Source organism: Brachycentrus maculatus, unplaced genomic scaffold (assembly GCF_059751285.1).
Source record: "Brachycentrus maculatus isolate JH-2025_06_01 unplaced genomic scaffold, ASM5975128v1 h1tg000818l, whole genome shotgun sequence".
NCBI classification, from domain to species: domain Eukaryota; kingdom Metazoa; phylum Arthropoda; class Insecta; order Trichoptera; family Brachycentridae; genus Brachycentrus; species Brachycentrus maculatus.
In genome coordinates this window covers 126,455-142,344 of record NW_028281546.1, presented here as the reverse complement: position 1 = coordinate 142,344, position 15,890 = coordinate 126,455, and the positions used below count along the sequence as shown (strand labels likewise).

The following is a 15,890-nucleotide window of genomic DNA, read 5'->3' as shown; positions in this document are numbered from 1 at the left end:
ATAAATAAGGTGTCTTAAAAGAGATTAAGTAAATTTTTATAGGAAGGGAATAACGAAGACTGTGAATGCACAAGGTTTTCAGGGTTTGAGTATAATTGAAAATACTGACAAAACGTTTTAATTTTAAACAAAATTTCATATGAAATTCTTCAGCAGCAAGGGTTTAAAATTTCATCCGAGTAAATTAATGATTTAGTTAGAGGTATTTTTAAATGAAACGGTAAGTTTTCACTACGAAATAGTTGTTAAATATTTATTTAAATTTACTGTTATATAAATTAATTTTTTGAATGTAATTATTGGCATTCGAAAGTGACGCGATTCAAACTACTCCCTGGAAAATAATTTAAATGTTTAATTTGAAGTTAGTACAATATTCGAATGAAATTTAAAAGGAAAAAAAATATTATTGCATTGTAAACGTCAAAGCATATAATAACATAATTGAGTTACTATTTCTAGAAAAGTTCATTTTCAAGATGACATATTTGATAAATTGGCAAATCTGGGTTTAAGGAGTCGAGAATATATGTAATATATACAGGGTGTATATATTATATATTCATAATCCAACGTATTACTTTTAAGGGGTGTTAGGCCAACTTATGACTCACCAAAGAATGAGAATACGACCTTGTTAAAAGTGCTTTAGTTTTCGAGATAATTTCACTTTTATGAATTTCCCGAACATCTACTCCTTAGATCAGTTTTTTTTTTCAAATTTGATCAATTTTTATATTTCACGATTCTAATTTATGCTTCACAATACCGAATAAGGTGTAAGGTCACCTCAAGACACCAAAAATGATAATATTACCTTCATAAAAGTGCCTTAGTTTTCGAGATATGAGTTCACTTTTATGAATTTCCCGAAAATCTACACCTTAAATCGGTTTTATGGGTTTTATTTCTTCAAATTTTCACATTTTAGAATTCTCAGTTTTGTTTCACGATATTGATTCTGAAACATAAATTAGAATCCTTAAATATTACAATTTAAAGAAGTGGCACAAAAAAACTGATTAAAGACGTAGATGTTCGGGAAATTCATAAAAGTGAAAATATCTCGAAAACTAAGGCACTTTTACTGAGGTTATATTCTCATTTTTTGGTCATTTGAGGCATACGCCTAACACCCCTAAAAAGGAATACGTTGGATTATGGAACACCCTGTATATAGGTATCTACAAAAATATGTTTTCGCTGACAGTCACTATGCAGAGTAATCGAATTGGATTCGATGGGCGAAAAGCAATCAACAATGGGTACATTTCATGCTTTTCAGTATCCTCAATTCGTTGGCAGGAGATGAAATGCTGTACTAGGAATTCAAATATTATACCATAATTCTGCATTCCCATTTTACTAGGAATGTTGCGCACAATAATTTCCGGGTAAAATATTATTCCTTCATACCGAACATTCAACAAAGCGAATAAATTTTTGTTCTTAAATGTAAAATAAATAAAAAAATGTTAATATTTTAACAAAAATGAAGAAAAATATGGTAATCTAGGAACTAACAGGGCAGACAATCAATCATAGATTGATTTTAATGATACAATTTATTGTGACACTTATTTTGATGTATTCCGCATTATTTTCAAACACTTTAAAATGATACGGAATATATCGAAACAAGCGTCACGATAGATTAAAAGAAAAAGTGGTTTTTACCAAGTAAAATTTTAATTGAAAATGGGCAGATATTACCACAAAGTGACTTGTTATTTTGTCGTCAATAACTTTTTCTCTGATTTGGGTCTATAGAAATCATAAGTGTTTTTTTTAACTTTAATCATGTTACATATGATCCGTACCATGGATTATTACACATAAACATTGGAACACACCCACATTAAAACTAATTCTTGTATTAGGAACACTGTTGACCTTATTTCCCTTTATAAAATGTTAAATAATTGTGTAGATTGTCCAGATCTTTCATCAGTCATCAATTCAGGGGTTCCAAACTGTATTCAAAATCCCTAAAATGCACACCAAGTCCTACTAAATTTTTTTTTTAAATTGAGCCTGCGATATGTGCGATGAAATGCTTAGTCAAAAAGACATCAATAATGTTTCTTTTAAAACGTTTAAGATAAATATTGTTGATATATATTTGACTATTTGATTATTTGGTTAATAAATGAAAGTAATATTATATAGTAATACTTTTATGCATGACAGTTTCTTTGGGATAACTTGCAAGTGAAAACCTGTAATTGAATTTTTAAAATTGAATTATATTTTGTTATTTTTTGTTGTTTTTCCAATAAATGAATAAATAATGTCATGTTTTGAATAATGAAAGCATTAACTTTGTGGATCATATTGATATATTATTTCGAGAAATAAAAATACTTTGTGTTCTGATCCACTCACATTTTTATTAACCAACTAGTTTCGGCAACAACCTGTTGCCGAAACTAAATGGTTATTAAAAATGTGAGTGGATCAGAACACAAAGTATTTTTATTTCTCAAAATAAATAATGTCAAGCTGACGGGAATAGTTTCAGGACTCTCAAGCATATGAATGAGAATACTATTTGCTTCCTAATTATTTAGTCGACGTTAAATTAAATGTATTAGCCATTAGAGCATTATGTCAAATTTGTACGTAAATACATTTGTATTTACCCCTTTGATATTATTAGTTTCTATACGCAAACTACCAAACAAGTTAGATTAAGTTAGGTTAGGTTAGGTTAGGTTAGGGAGGATCGGCTGTCACCGGATGTAACGCACAAATGGTTCCGGTTGATATTGCTGGGATTCGATAGGTCAACCGAGAGTAGTGTGCTAATCCTACGTTCTGAACAGAATGTAAACTATGACCCTAGAATTCGAGGTAAGATTATTCTTGAATAATGGCTGAGTGGGACATGCAATGCGGTCTGCTGTGCTGTTCAGGGTTGTAGAGGCGCCTGTGGACCAACCACCACCGGGTTAAAATCAAATCTGGCTGACGAAATGAACTACTAGCTACTAATATCTTTCACTGCTTATACTGGAACCCTTCTAGAAACATGCTGATGATTTTTCAAATTTGTATCCTTTTATATTGGCAGTGAAGGATTATGAAAACATTTGATGTAAATTTACGGTTAAATCGGAATTAAATGTTATTTGACGTTTTATAATAATATGCATTTCTTGGTTCATCAAATTGTTTTGTAAGTGTGGTAACAGGAAGCCTAGAATTTATGTATTAAATTTAGGAACCCAGTGGGAGCCTTTAGTGAGCCGAAGAAATGTAAAGTTAGATTATATAAGTTGTAACTGTACTTTATTTTGGTTTTTACGTAGTTTTCATTTTGTAAAGTAGATTTTTAATGGAATCATTCCATTTCTGACAATTTCGACGTTGACTTCCATTAGACCTTTATTTAGTTTGGTAGGAATACTAAATACTGCTGGAGGTCAAAGTTCTTGTTGAGAAAAAACTTTGACCTCCAGCAGTATTTAGTATTCCTACCAAACTAAATAAAGGTCTAATGGAAGTCAACGTCGAAATTGTCAGAAATGGAATGACTCCATTAAAAATCTACTTTACAAAATGAAAACTTCGTAAAAATATTGAGGGACATTTACAATCTTTCCGTTTCCTTAGAAGAGTGTTCGACATTTTGTGTCCTACATTGGTTTATTTTACCGGTAACCGGCATTAACACTTACCGTGTATTTTTTTTAATGAATGGTATCGCATTATTCAACACTCAGATTCCTACATCCTTCAGCTTGAAAACTGAAAAGAGGGTTTGTTGAAATTACGTCATGCCAGATTATATGGGCTAGGTTGGGCTAGGCTAGGACAAGTCCCAGGTAGTAGCCTCCCTCCCTTCTATTCAAGTGGCAGCTTATGTTTTTTACAAATCAATTTCTTGTTCCAGGTGGAAACCATAGGGGATGCTTACATGGTGGTTTCAGGCCTTCCCATGAGAAATGGAAATAGGCACGCTAGAGAAGTGGCCAGGATGTCGCTTGCCTTGCTTCAAGATGTGCGGAAATTTAAAATCCGGCACCGACCGCAAGATCAACTCAAATTGCGGATCGGAATACATTCAGGTAAGAAAATAAATATGATTTTTATATAGCACTTAACACTGAATGAAACACATTCTTGATTCGCGTTTGAAGATTAATTTTAACCACAAAAATTCTGATTTAAATTGTCTCAATTGGAACGAGGCGTCTCCATGCGAAAGAAGAGGAAAGTCTGAGTACTTCTGAGTTTGGAATGACCATAATTCCATCTCCTTTCGTATAAAAACGATAGTCAACGAATTCACCGGTCTCCATACCTGCATTTATACTTATCTGCTAAAAAATGTTCTTTAATAAATTACCCATATACCTTAAACCCCAAAGCAAATGAACTCTCCTTCGTTGAACAAAAAAAAGATTTCCTATAATAATTTATATCCGTACCTACCTGTACACTAATTCAAAATTTATATTTGATTTATTCGTATGAATGCATCGAAACGCGTGTCGGTATAAATTTTAAGGAAAATTGGTATTTACCAAGAAAAATCATAATAAAAAGTAAATTATTATAGTTTCGCTATCTGAGAAGATGTGAAGTGATTTATTTTGATTTTTGATTTTATTTTATATTTTAAATATCTCGAATTGTTTTTTACTTTCCTGAATTTTCATTTATGAGTCTATGTATTTTTAATTTTGCGTGACAATATTTTATAACACAAATACTATAGTATCAGTCGATGATCATTTGGAATTGGAGCAATGTTTCTAGTAGAACGATTATTTGGCTATTGGAACATATGTAGAAGGCATTGGTGAATCGTGAACATAAAGCGATTGTTAATAGCTTGCCAATAAAGTTTTGTTGAATTTCATCATAAAAATGCATCTACTATGTCATTACATGGTGGTATACATTAATAGATTAAATTATTACATATACTCTGATGATAAATATGATAAATTTTCTGAAAATGATTTATAGAACATTTATTTCATTAAAAATAATAATAAAGGTAATATGTTCTTGTTTTCATTTAAATGATAATTGTCATTCTTACGATATTTTAATTTCATACTATTTGCGCAAGTATAAGCTGCTTATCTAACAAAAACATAGTTATCAAGTTGTGGAGCGTGTTCGAACTCCGATACTCTGAATCAGTGTCCGCAAGACTAACGACGGGACTAAAACCCGACGATAAAAACGCTTCATTTGTTGAGGGAATAATTGCAAGAGAGGAATTAAAAAAAATAAAGTTATATTTTTCCACATCGTTTGTTGTTTTATGTATGTCAATTACATTTTTTTTTTTTTCATTTTAGCTTGATGATTTTTATTCTAATGAAAAAAACAGCTAAAAAATAAAATGATAGTTTTTTGCATAAAACTACTATAAATGCGATACCTTTGCGACTTTTATATGTGTTGAAAATACGTTATATGATCTATAATTTTTCAATGTAAAATTTCACTTGAACTAAATTACAAAATCCGATGACAATCTGCTTGGATCGCATTGTATCAGGATTTCGTAAATTAAGTATAATATATTTCTCGTAATATATAAAAAATGCAATTATTTGTTAACGTGGTTTGTGAAATTGAGATGGTGATGGTTTGAGAAATATTGTTGTTCGCCACTGGTGAAGATGAAGGGTTGCCGAGTGAATGATTATATGTATCGGGTGAATGCACTAACCCAAATTATGCAACATATTAGTATACAGCACGGATAGTTGCATCGCCAAATGCTATCCGTCAACACCGCATGCCCATAAGTGCATCGTATGCCTCCTGGCAGTAATATCAGGACTAAGAGAATGCTAATATAGCAGATTAATAAGCTTTGCAAGATAAATAAATGATTCACATCATTCACTCCTTTCAACAACGTCATATATAAAAAAAAAACTAGATTTTTCAGGAGATCGTTTTTAAAGTATTAAAAATAAATATCAAGCCACTTATTCAACTTTTTACTGTGCAACAGATCTTTTTAGGTAAAACCTGAAGGTTTTTTCTCCATTTATTTTTTTTTTAGTATATTTAAAAAAACAATCAAACAATACATTTTCTTCAAAATGCAAAAACAACACTTTCTGCCCCGTAGCGGGTAAATATTAAGTTAAAAATATGCCGCTTTTGCTGGGATATAGTACATTTTCTGGGCATTCCAAAAACATGTACAACTGAAAATTGACGATTTTTGATATATGACGTTGTTGAAAGAAGTGAGCCACATGTCATGTATTATCCTTGTAAAGCTTATTTGGTGCAACAATGAAGTAATTACACTTTTTAAAAAAAGTTAAATATTTCAAAATGTGTGGTAAATTTTGTGGTAAATTCTGAGAGATGGCGCAAGTGTCATTGTAGAATTGAGTAAAATGGCGCCGTTTCTGTTGCTACAAGTCTGGATAGCATCTCCTGTAATATTTTTAAATGTGTAATTACGCCATTGTTGCACCGAATGGAGCGATATATATTTGTAACGTTGTGTACTTTTATACTTGCATCCAGTTTGTATAAAACATTTAATTCTTTCATTATTTCTCTATTTTATGCAGTGAGTAATACCAAGACTAAGCGAAAGCCGTTTTAGGAATATTTTCAGATATATATATATATATATATATATATATATATATATATATATATATATATATATATATATATATATATATATATATATATATATATATATATATATATATATATATATATATATATATATATATATATATATATATATATATATATATATATATATATATATATATATATATATATATATATATATATATATATATATATATATATATATATATATATATATATATATATATATATATATATATATATATATATATATATATATATATAAAATAACTAGGTACCTACCTATACATTTTATTAAGTACTTACAAAAAGTACCTACATAAAACAGTTCTACCACCAGATGCCGCATGCGTCGCTCAGAATTAAACAAAAGACTTCCGATAATATTATTAACTGTCAGAATCAGATAGATAGATAGATAGATAGATATAAAAATTATTATAAAGATAAATTAAGAATAAACTTTAATTACAAAGCAACACATTGTTTATTTTATTATTATACACCCACTTTACATATTATTTACACTTAATTTTCAAAAGGAAAATATTACCACGTTATATATATATATATATATATATATATATATATATATATATATATATATATATATATATATATATATATATATATATATGTGTATTTTAAACGTTATTGACTTTATTGTAGCATAAAGTTTGTATGCAAATTCAAATTATATAATGAAACTTCGAAAACTAGAGATGTTTTCGAAACTAGTCATGTGTAATAAAATAAAACTCATTAAGTGGTACTATACAAGAATTTTGATTTTTAAATAATCAATATGTTAAGTTAATACCGAATCAATAAATAATATTAAAATTTAATTGTCAATAACTTTTATATAACTTACTAGCTGATTTAAAACAAACGAAATATCGCGCTGCTTCTCCACAGGGGTAGGCAGAACCAATCTATCTTTGCAAACAAACTTTGCCTCTTCCACATTCATGCAACTCTTCATTTAAACCCCCCCCCCCCCAATTATTTCGAATTCTGACCTGCCCAATTCAAGTATTCAACTTTTATTTATAAAAAAATCGTATCAGTGTTAAAATAAATAAAAACACACACATAATTTTTGGAATAGTAAAAACGAACGTGCGATTTGCGAAAAAAAGTTAAATATCTACCTAACATTTTTGACATCTCAATAAAGATGAAGAAAATATTGTTTTTCTGGGTATTAACAGAGCTTATGCCTATAACAGCTAGTTATGTAATCAGTTTATATACGTATAACATTAACAATTCTACCCATGATTGACAACCTTATTACTCCAACTTTTGGAAGTCATACATGTATGATCGATCTCATGAAATCCCATGATTAAGTTCACAACAACCACATATGATTGGATTTAGAAAGCATTTTAAGATTGATTTAGACGGCATATTTATCATATTGTATTTACCGATTGCGTATCACATTTCGGAGACGAAATCTTGGAGGCATCACTTGACTACTCGCATCCAGTCAAGTTCTATGAGCATGTTTCTATAAAAATTTACAATATATCGCTCACTCCTTTTAACAACGTCGTATATCAAAACACTTGATTTTTTAGAAGATCGTTTTTAAAGTTTGAAATAAAATGAAACGTATTAAAAATAAATATCAAGCCACTTTTTGAACTTTTTACTGTGCAACAGATCTTTTTAGGTAATACCTGAATGTTTTTTCTCCATTTGAAAAATATTTAAAAATAATAATTAAACAATACATTTTCCTCAAAATGCAAAAACAACACGTGTTGCCCTGTAGCGGGTAAATATTAAGTCAAAAATATGCCGCTTTTGCTGGGATATAGTAGATTTTCTGGGCATTCCGAAAACATCCACAACTAAAAATTGACGATTTTTGATATATGACGTTGTTGAAAGTAGTGAGCGATATAATACAATGAAAGAGTTTTTATAATACAATGAAAGAGTTTTTTCTCGATTTTGTTTTTATCTCGCCAATAGGTTTTGCTAGTGAAATTCTAGTGATTCAAACACTGTGTTTCGATTTTTTTTCAAAACAGCGTGTTTGAATTTGAGTAGTGTGGTTAATCATTGGTAGAATAGGGGAATGTTACAGGTGTAAAATGATCACTTAAACCAGCCTATGATAGTCGTAAGCCCCGTAAATGCCCAGATTTCCGGATTCTTCTTCATCTATGTTGAGATGTCAAAAAATAAAATGATATATTTAAATTTAAGATCAGTCTGTAAATGGGTCCGCTGACCTAGAAAACCGCAAATGATCAATCCGAGAAAATTTCGTATCGATAGGTGTCTCGTCTTTGACCCTTTATCCGATCAAACGTATTTTACCCTTGGCTTGTGCGTGACTTTGACTTTTGACCTTTAATATACTTGTGAAAATACTATACATACATAATACATACATAAGTGCTCTATATGTGTCGCCTACTTTCAAAATCCGCCTGATCCAATTTTATACGATTTTAAAATAAATATTCTATCGGAATGCCAATTGGGGTTTTTATAGTTTAAAATATTTATGTACTTGAAAACCCTGCTAAAAAATACTTAAAAACAGCGTTGTATTTTAAATGCCGCTATATTCATGAAACTTGGCCTCTGACCTATATCGGCCAATCAGAGAGCGGGGATATGTCAAAAATTAAGAGGACTTCATTATCGGTTTGTGTCTCGTGTTTTTTTTAATTACCGATTTATTTTCTATAAAAATGGGATAATTCTCTGCTTCATAATATTTTATCTAAAGATAGACAAATCTTAAATCTCAAAATGCAAAATTGACTGACATGGATCTGACGGATTTTGAAAGTAAGCGACACATATTAACGAAGGCTTTCAATGATCTGTGAGTCATTTTCGAGCCCATTTCAACTTTTTCAAAAGCATATATTTTTATGATAACTCAAAAATAACAAGGAACTCTGGGATATTGTCTAGTTATTCTGGATATTTTGCGGTCTATATAATTTCATTGATATCTGGTTGCATTAAACCTTTTAACTCGGTAAGACGAAATTTTTCATCAGTCCAAGCAAAAATTCATTTATCAACATTTTTGCATGTATCCAAATCCGTGTTTTTTTTTAATGAAAAGTAAAAAAAAAGGCAAATGTAGTTACATTTTAAATACTTAGGTATGGTCAGGTCAGGAGTCGGAACAGTCGGCGGGTATGTATGAGGTGATGCATGAATGTAGAAGATGGAATTTGCAATGACAGAGTGGTGTGGCGTTCTCCTCTCTCTGCCTACCCCTGCGGAAAGCGGCGTATGGTTAGTAAGTCTATTCATTAGCTAAATTCAATATAAGTTTAATAATATCCTACGATTAAAAGGCGAATATGAACAGTTTTTCGAGGAAGAATCCGGCGAGGAAATTCTGCTACAATTTTATGCTTCCTTGAGTTCTATCATAAAATAAAAGTGCTTTGTGTGTACATGTTCATATTGAAACAGATAAAACATGTTTATGGGGTAGTTTAGGAGAAAAAGATGTAAGGAGCGGAGTAAAAAAAAAAGAAAACACAATTTATTCGGGACGAAAACTTTTGCATAATAAGCTTTCAAACACCACATATTTTCCCACGCATGTACATTTGTACAAACACAAAACTCTTTTTCATTTTTTCCGGGGAATTTTTGCACATTTGACATTTGAGCGTGGAAAAAAATAAAGAGTTTCCGATCTGTCACTACATATATAAACGAATGTGCTATTGCCATATCACAAGCATCGCTTTTGATTTTCAACTCACTATTTATGATTTCTTACGATGCTTAAAATATCAACTTGTAATGGAGTTCCTTGTAATCTATAAAATAAAAAAGACTAATATAAATATAATTAAATAACAACTATAAGCTTTTTCACAATTATTTTATTGGAATGGTGATGGTCTGAAAAGACGAAATCTGGTCACTGTTCAAATAAATTAAAAGTAGAAAAAGCTATAAAGTTGCGGTTTTATTATACATTTTTATCTTTTCCATTTTTGAAAATACGTTTCATGTTATTAAATTTAATTCAAAACACTTAAAGAATTAGACTTCAAATACTTTTTGGTAGGTTTGCATTGAATTGTTAAAAAAACTGAAATGTTATTTAAGGCTATTGCATTGATATTCCTCCAGCTATGTAGATTTTTTTCACAATATCTTTAGTGTGTTAAAATCTTTGTTAAATAGTGAATAATGTTTTTTAAGGTTTTTTCTAGTGTGTAAAATAAAGGAAGGACATACAAACATTTCAAAATAGTCTTTGCTAATTATAAACAGAACGTAATAATTTCTTGAATGTTTTTACTGCGCGCAGATACTTTGTGGCACATTTTATAAACTTTATAAAATAAAACAACTTTGTTTTATTTTTTAAGGAACGTAATAAACTTATCGTAAGGTAAGTTGAAAGGAATAGGGGGGGTCTAAAGTGGGTGGTAACATTTATTGTAAAATGTCTTTATTTCATGGTTATTTTTGTGAGATGCGTTTTTATTGATGGCGTTTTTTAAGATCGAAAAGACGTTGTATTATCATCTGGAGTGTTTTCAGATCTTTCAATACTTTCATCAGCAGTTGATTGTAGGTAAAGTTAAAATAATAATATACACATACATAATATACTTTAAATCTTCTTTCCTTTTCCTTCCTGCAAATTCTATTTTTATACCATATCCCTACCCTTTTACTCCCTTCCTCCTACACACATTCCTACTCTTTTTTTTAATTTATTTTTTATTTTTTTTTATCTCTTAATGTTTCAATAGTTATAATAACATAAACGTGGAATTGTTTAATTGGCTTTATTTTTAATAATGTTAATATTTTTGTTAATGATGTGATGTTTATTATTGTCACGTAACTATTTTTTATAATATACGTTTTAAATGTAAAGCTGTACAATTCCCAAACAGATAAAATAACATAAATAATTAATACTTTCGTCTTTTTTCTTAGGTCCTTGTGTCGCAGGAGTGGTTGGTTTGAAGATGCCCCGGTACTGTTTGTTCGGAGACACGGTGAACACAGCTAGCAGGATGGAGTCCAATGGGGAGGCTTTGAGGATCCACGTCAGCCCTAAAACCAAGGCGATACTTGACACGTTCGGGACCTTCGATCTCGAGTGCAGGGGAGAGGTTGCCATGAAGGTTTGTAATATTAGAACAATAATATTATGAATTAAGACGGGTAGATTAATTAATTTACATTTATCAAATTGAGTAAATCACATCCTTTAAAAATTCTTTTATTTTTACAAATTGTCTATTTTTGTACTGTTTTCATATTCATATAAAGTAAAATGTTATTTTTTTAATGGGTAGAACAAAAATATTTTAATTCCTTTGTAATAAAAAATCTTCTTCTTCTTCTTCTTCTTCTTCTTCTTCAATTCCTCATCCGCACCCGATGTTGCATATGCCATCATATAAACGCAGTGTTAGTGTTATCTTGATCGTTTACACACTCATCGTGATCACCCCTCCGGTTGTACTAGCACAGGGTAATATTGAATAAAGTTTAGAGTTAAAAAATCACTTATATTTGTTTGATCCCACCTTGGAAATTGAACCCGGGACCTGCAGTACGGTAGCCAAGCTTGCTGACCATTACACTATGGAGACGGACAAAAAAACAGTATTCCATTAATTTTCATGTGTTTTTTGTTTATGTCGATTTTATTAATTCTGTGATGTAATATTTATGTGAATTAATTACATATTACGCAAACGTTATATTCTATAATCTTTACAAATAAATTATAATTTCTTACATTTTAAAATTTACCCTATGCTTAAGTAATAAATTTATTTAGAAAAATATACAATTTTTAAAATTCTATCTACTTTCCACTTTTATTTTTCACACTTTCAGACACCTCATTATATATTTTCACCATTTTTTTTTAAAGAAGCTTTGAGATTTATACGAGTTTTTTTTATTTTTATATATTGGAATCATCATGTTGTTCCGCACAATAAATGATTAAAAAAGCTACGCATTTGCCAGTATTTTTGTATGCATCGTTTATATTTTAATGGTATTGAGATACGAATGGGAGACTTAATCGTTTCTTTATTACGAAAACATGAAAACAGAGATTAAAAAAATACTCACACTGAAAGTGATCTGGGGTTTTCAAATAAATTTTTAATATGTGAAAATTATAATTAAAGGGTTTTCTGTATTCTTTTATGAAAGAATATAATTTTTTTCAGAAAAAATATCGTTTATTTATTATTATATCTTGCGATACTAAATAAATAAATATATTTTTCTTAAGTTTATGATCTTGTTTGTTTGAAAATAAGGGAATGTAACCCGCCGGATATATTTCATAATCCGGAAACGTTAATGTATACATAATCATAATTAGGTATACCACATTTTCATATATTAAGGCACATTAATTATACGGAAGACATCATTATTAGCTTCAAGGAACAACACATACGTTAATACTCGTACAAGGGGTTAATTAAATGCGGTGCTTTATTAATTATATATTTCCTGCAGATGAAGAATCTTTAGATATAATAAATTACATATTTGATTCGTGTAAAAACATTGAGAGTAAAGAAATTACATTATAAAACATATATTAAAATAATATATCTCGCATTGATTACTAAGCCACTTATTTAATTCATAAGACATTATAAAACTTTTAATTGATTCAATTTGTGGTTTATTTATCTATTAATAATTAAATGCGACTTACTTAGATGCATTCAGTATCATTGTCAAACACCACTTTCATTATCAAATACATTGTTTAATACTGATTCTGAATATATCGAATCATATGTCACAATAGGTTTTGAGAAAAAGTGGTATTTATCAAGTAAAAATTAAAACTCAAATTTGTAAAACATGCCTTCGAATTTTATCTTTGGTTTATGAGAGACAAACTTATTATTTTTTATTTTTAGATGTATGAAAAATAAAACTTTTATAATATTTAAATAAATTTATTTATAATTTAGTTTTTTTTAAATATTGATATGTCAGCAAAGATTAAAAAGAATATGCTTGTCTGGATATTTACAGGGCTAACTCCTTATCGATTCCTGATTAAGTGATAACTTTATGCTAGTGTAAAATTCATCAATCTTATCATTCACATTTCTTTTTTTAGGGTAAAGGAACGATGACAACATATTGGCTGAATGGAGAGAAGTCTTGTCCGGAAGCTCTTGAAAATTTGCCACCAGATTACCAATACAATAAACACAATAACAATTTAAACATCGACGGAGGAAACCAACTCTCTCTTACCCCGTTTAGACAAAGAAAAGAAAATTCGAGACCAAACAGCAGACGAGGATCCGCTAGTTTTCTTCCAACGCAGAAATCCAAAGAAAAACTCGAGAATCAGCCTCTTCTGCAGGATAATGTAGCTTTTAGTCAGCAGATCACTAACGGGATACCTAGCAAGGAGTCCAACGCGTCCAACCACAGTCTGGGCAACAACATCGGGAGCAGTGCCAAGGTCCTGTCTGCCAATCAAATAGTCCAGCCGATCAGAGCGAAGGAAACGAAGTCCCCCCCGATCTCCAATTCCAATTCGAAAAACAACCTCAAAATTGGTAATAACAATTGGATTCCTAAGTTGCCTTCTCCTGACGATATTGAGCTGGGCAAAAAAAGCAAAGAGTCGTCGTTAATATGTAGCAGCAGCGTTCCTTTATTGGCAAGATCTCATGAAACAAGTGATTCAATCGTTTAAAATAATATTAATTAAGTATAAATACTTTTGTGTCATAATATAATAGTACGTGTAATGTCTTTTTCACTTCAAAGTATTTTACTTGTATATATATTTTGTGGATATTTTTTTATTTTTATATTTTTCATCCTAGACTGCCAAAAGCTGTACAAATGTTTGCCTTCTTCTCTTGCCCTCATCCACTTCCAACGGCAAAAAGAGCACTGCGTCGAATCGACGTATTTTCCTCTTGATCGTTTATTCCGTAAAACCAAGGAGATTAGTCCAGCGCTTCAGGTACTAGTCCAGAATAATAAAGAATAAATATTACAGTGAAAATCGTTGACATTTATTTGACTGCCCTTGGAACTCTAGCACTAATGGCAAATGCACAAACCTCTGTATTACGCTGGGGTATTAATTTTCTTTACCCGGTTATTTGCGTTATTAAAATACAGGTGAGTCAAGACGTCTATTCCACCCCGTATTCCGAGAAGAGAGATTTGAATTGATCAAGAAGTAAAGTCACTTATCGGTGTATTTACAAAGTTGTGCTTACATTACAAATATTTTTTTAATGTTTGTTTTAACTGTCATCTTCTTAAAGCTTTCTCGCGTGTCATATTTTCGAGATAGGTAATGGGATGGGTCATGTGATTTGCTTTTAAAATTAATCCACATTTATTGCGGTATTATATGTTTGTAATACTATTCTTCCTCTCTTGTTGAAAAACTTGTGGCTTTCCTAATTTTAGAAAATAAACAATATACTTAATAGTGAATTTATTAAATAAGAATAATAATTTAATTCATTTGTGTTATTTTTTATAGTGCATTTTAAAAACATAGTCAATTGAAAAAAATAATCATTGTAGTTTTAAGATGTGTATTTTTTGTGTAAATATAAAATCTGGCTCTACTCTAAAGTTTCATGAATTTGTAAGTATAATAAAAACAATACATTTCAAAATTATTTATCACTTATTTTTTTAAATAAATTATTAATTTTAAAAAAATCTGAAAAAGTATTGAAAATACAAAAAAACATACTTTTACAGAATTTCGTGTAATTTCGGGAAAAGATTGATAAACGGTCTCCATACTGAGTAAAAATATTGTAAAAACTTAACTAAAATTTATAAATAATTTAAAATGTACATACTTATGTATTTAAGTACATCAAAAGTAAAAATTGTATAAAAACATGCCACATGCCTCTTTTATTAACGTTTATGATTAAACTATATCATGTAGTTACACTATGTATGGAAGGTACATTAAAATTTAATTTATTATTAGATTAAAACCAATATTTTTAGCTTTTCCACTTTTTTTATTTATTTGACCAGAGACCGGGTTTAGTCGTTACCGACATCATTGGATGATGTCGGCAACGACGAAACCCGGTCGCTGGTCAAATAAATAAAAAAGTGGAAAAGCTAAAAATATTGGTTTTAATCTAATAATAAATTAAAAATGCAATTCCATCACGAAGTGTCAGTGGATAATAAAAATTTATTAAAAAGTTACATTAAAATTGACAAAATCTTTGGTTTTTTATTTG

The 15,890-nt window shown here is 29.8% G+C and overlaps 1 protein-coding gene across 1 annotated transcript in view; it reads left to right on the top strand.

The window, feature by feature from the left end:
- LOC148300132 (atrial natriuretic peptide receptor 1-like) overlaps window positions 1-15,183 on the top strand; it is a 146,100-nt gene extending 130,917 nt beyond the window's left edge. Inside the window, exons 15-17 of the mRNA XM_088275210.1 lie at window positions 3,896-4,070; window positions 11,578-11,768; window positions 13,757-15,183. Of these exons, the coding sequence (XP_088131336.1) occupies window positions 3,896-4,070; window positions 11,578-11,768; window positions 13,757-14,347 (957 nt within the window). The 3' untranslated portion in view covers window positions 14,348-15,183. The remainder of the gene's footprint in view (window positions 1-3,895; window positions 4,071-11,577; window positions 11,769-13,756) is intronic.
- The last annotated feature ends 707 nt before the right edge of the window (window positions 15,184-15,890 follow it).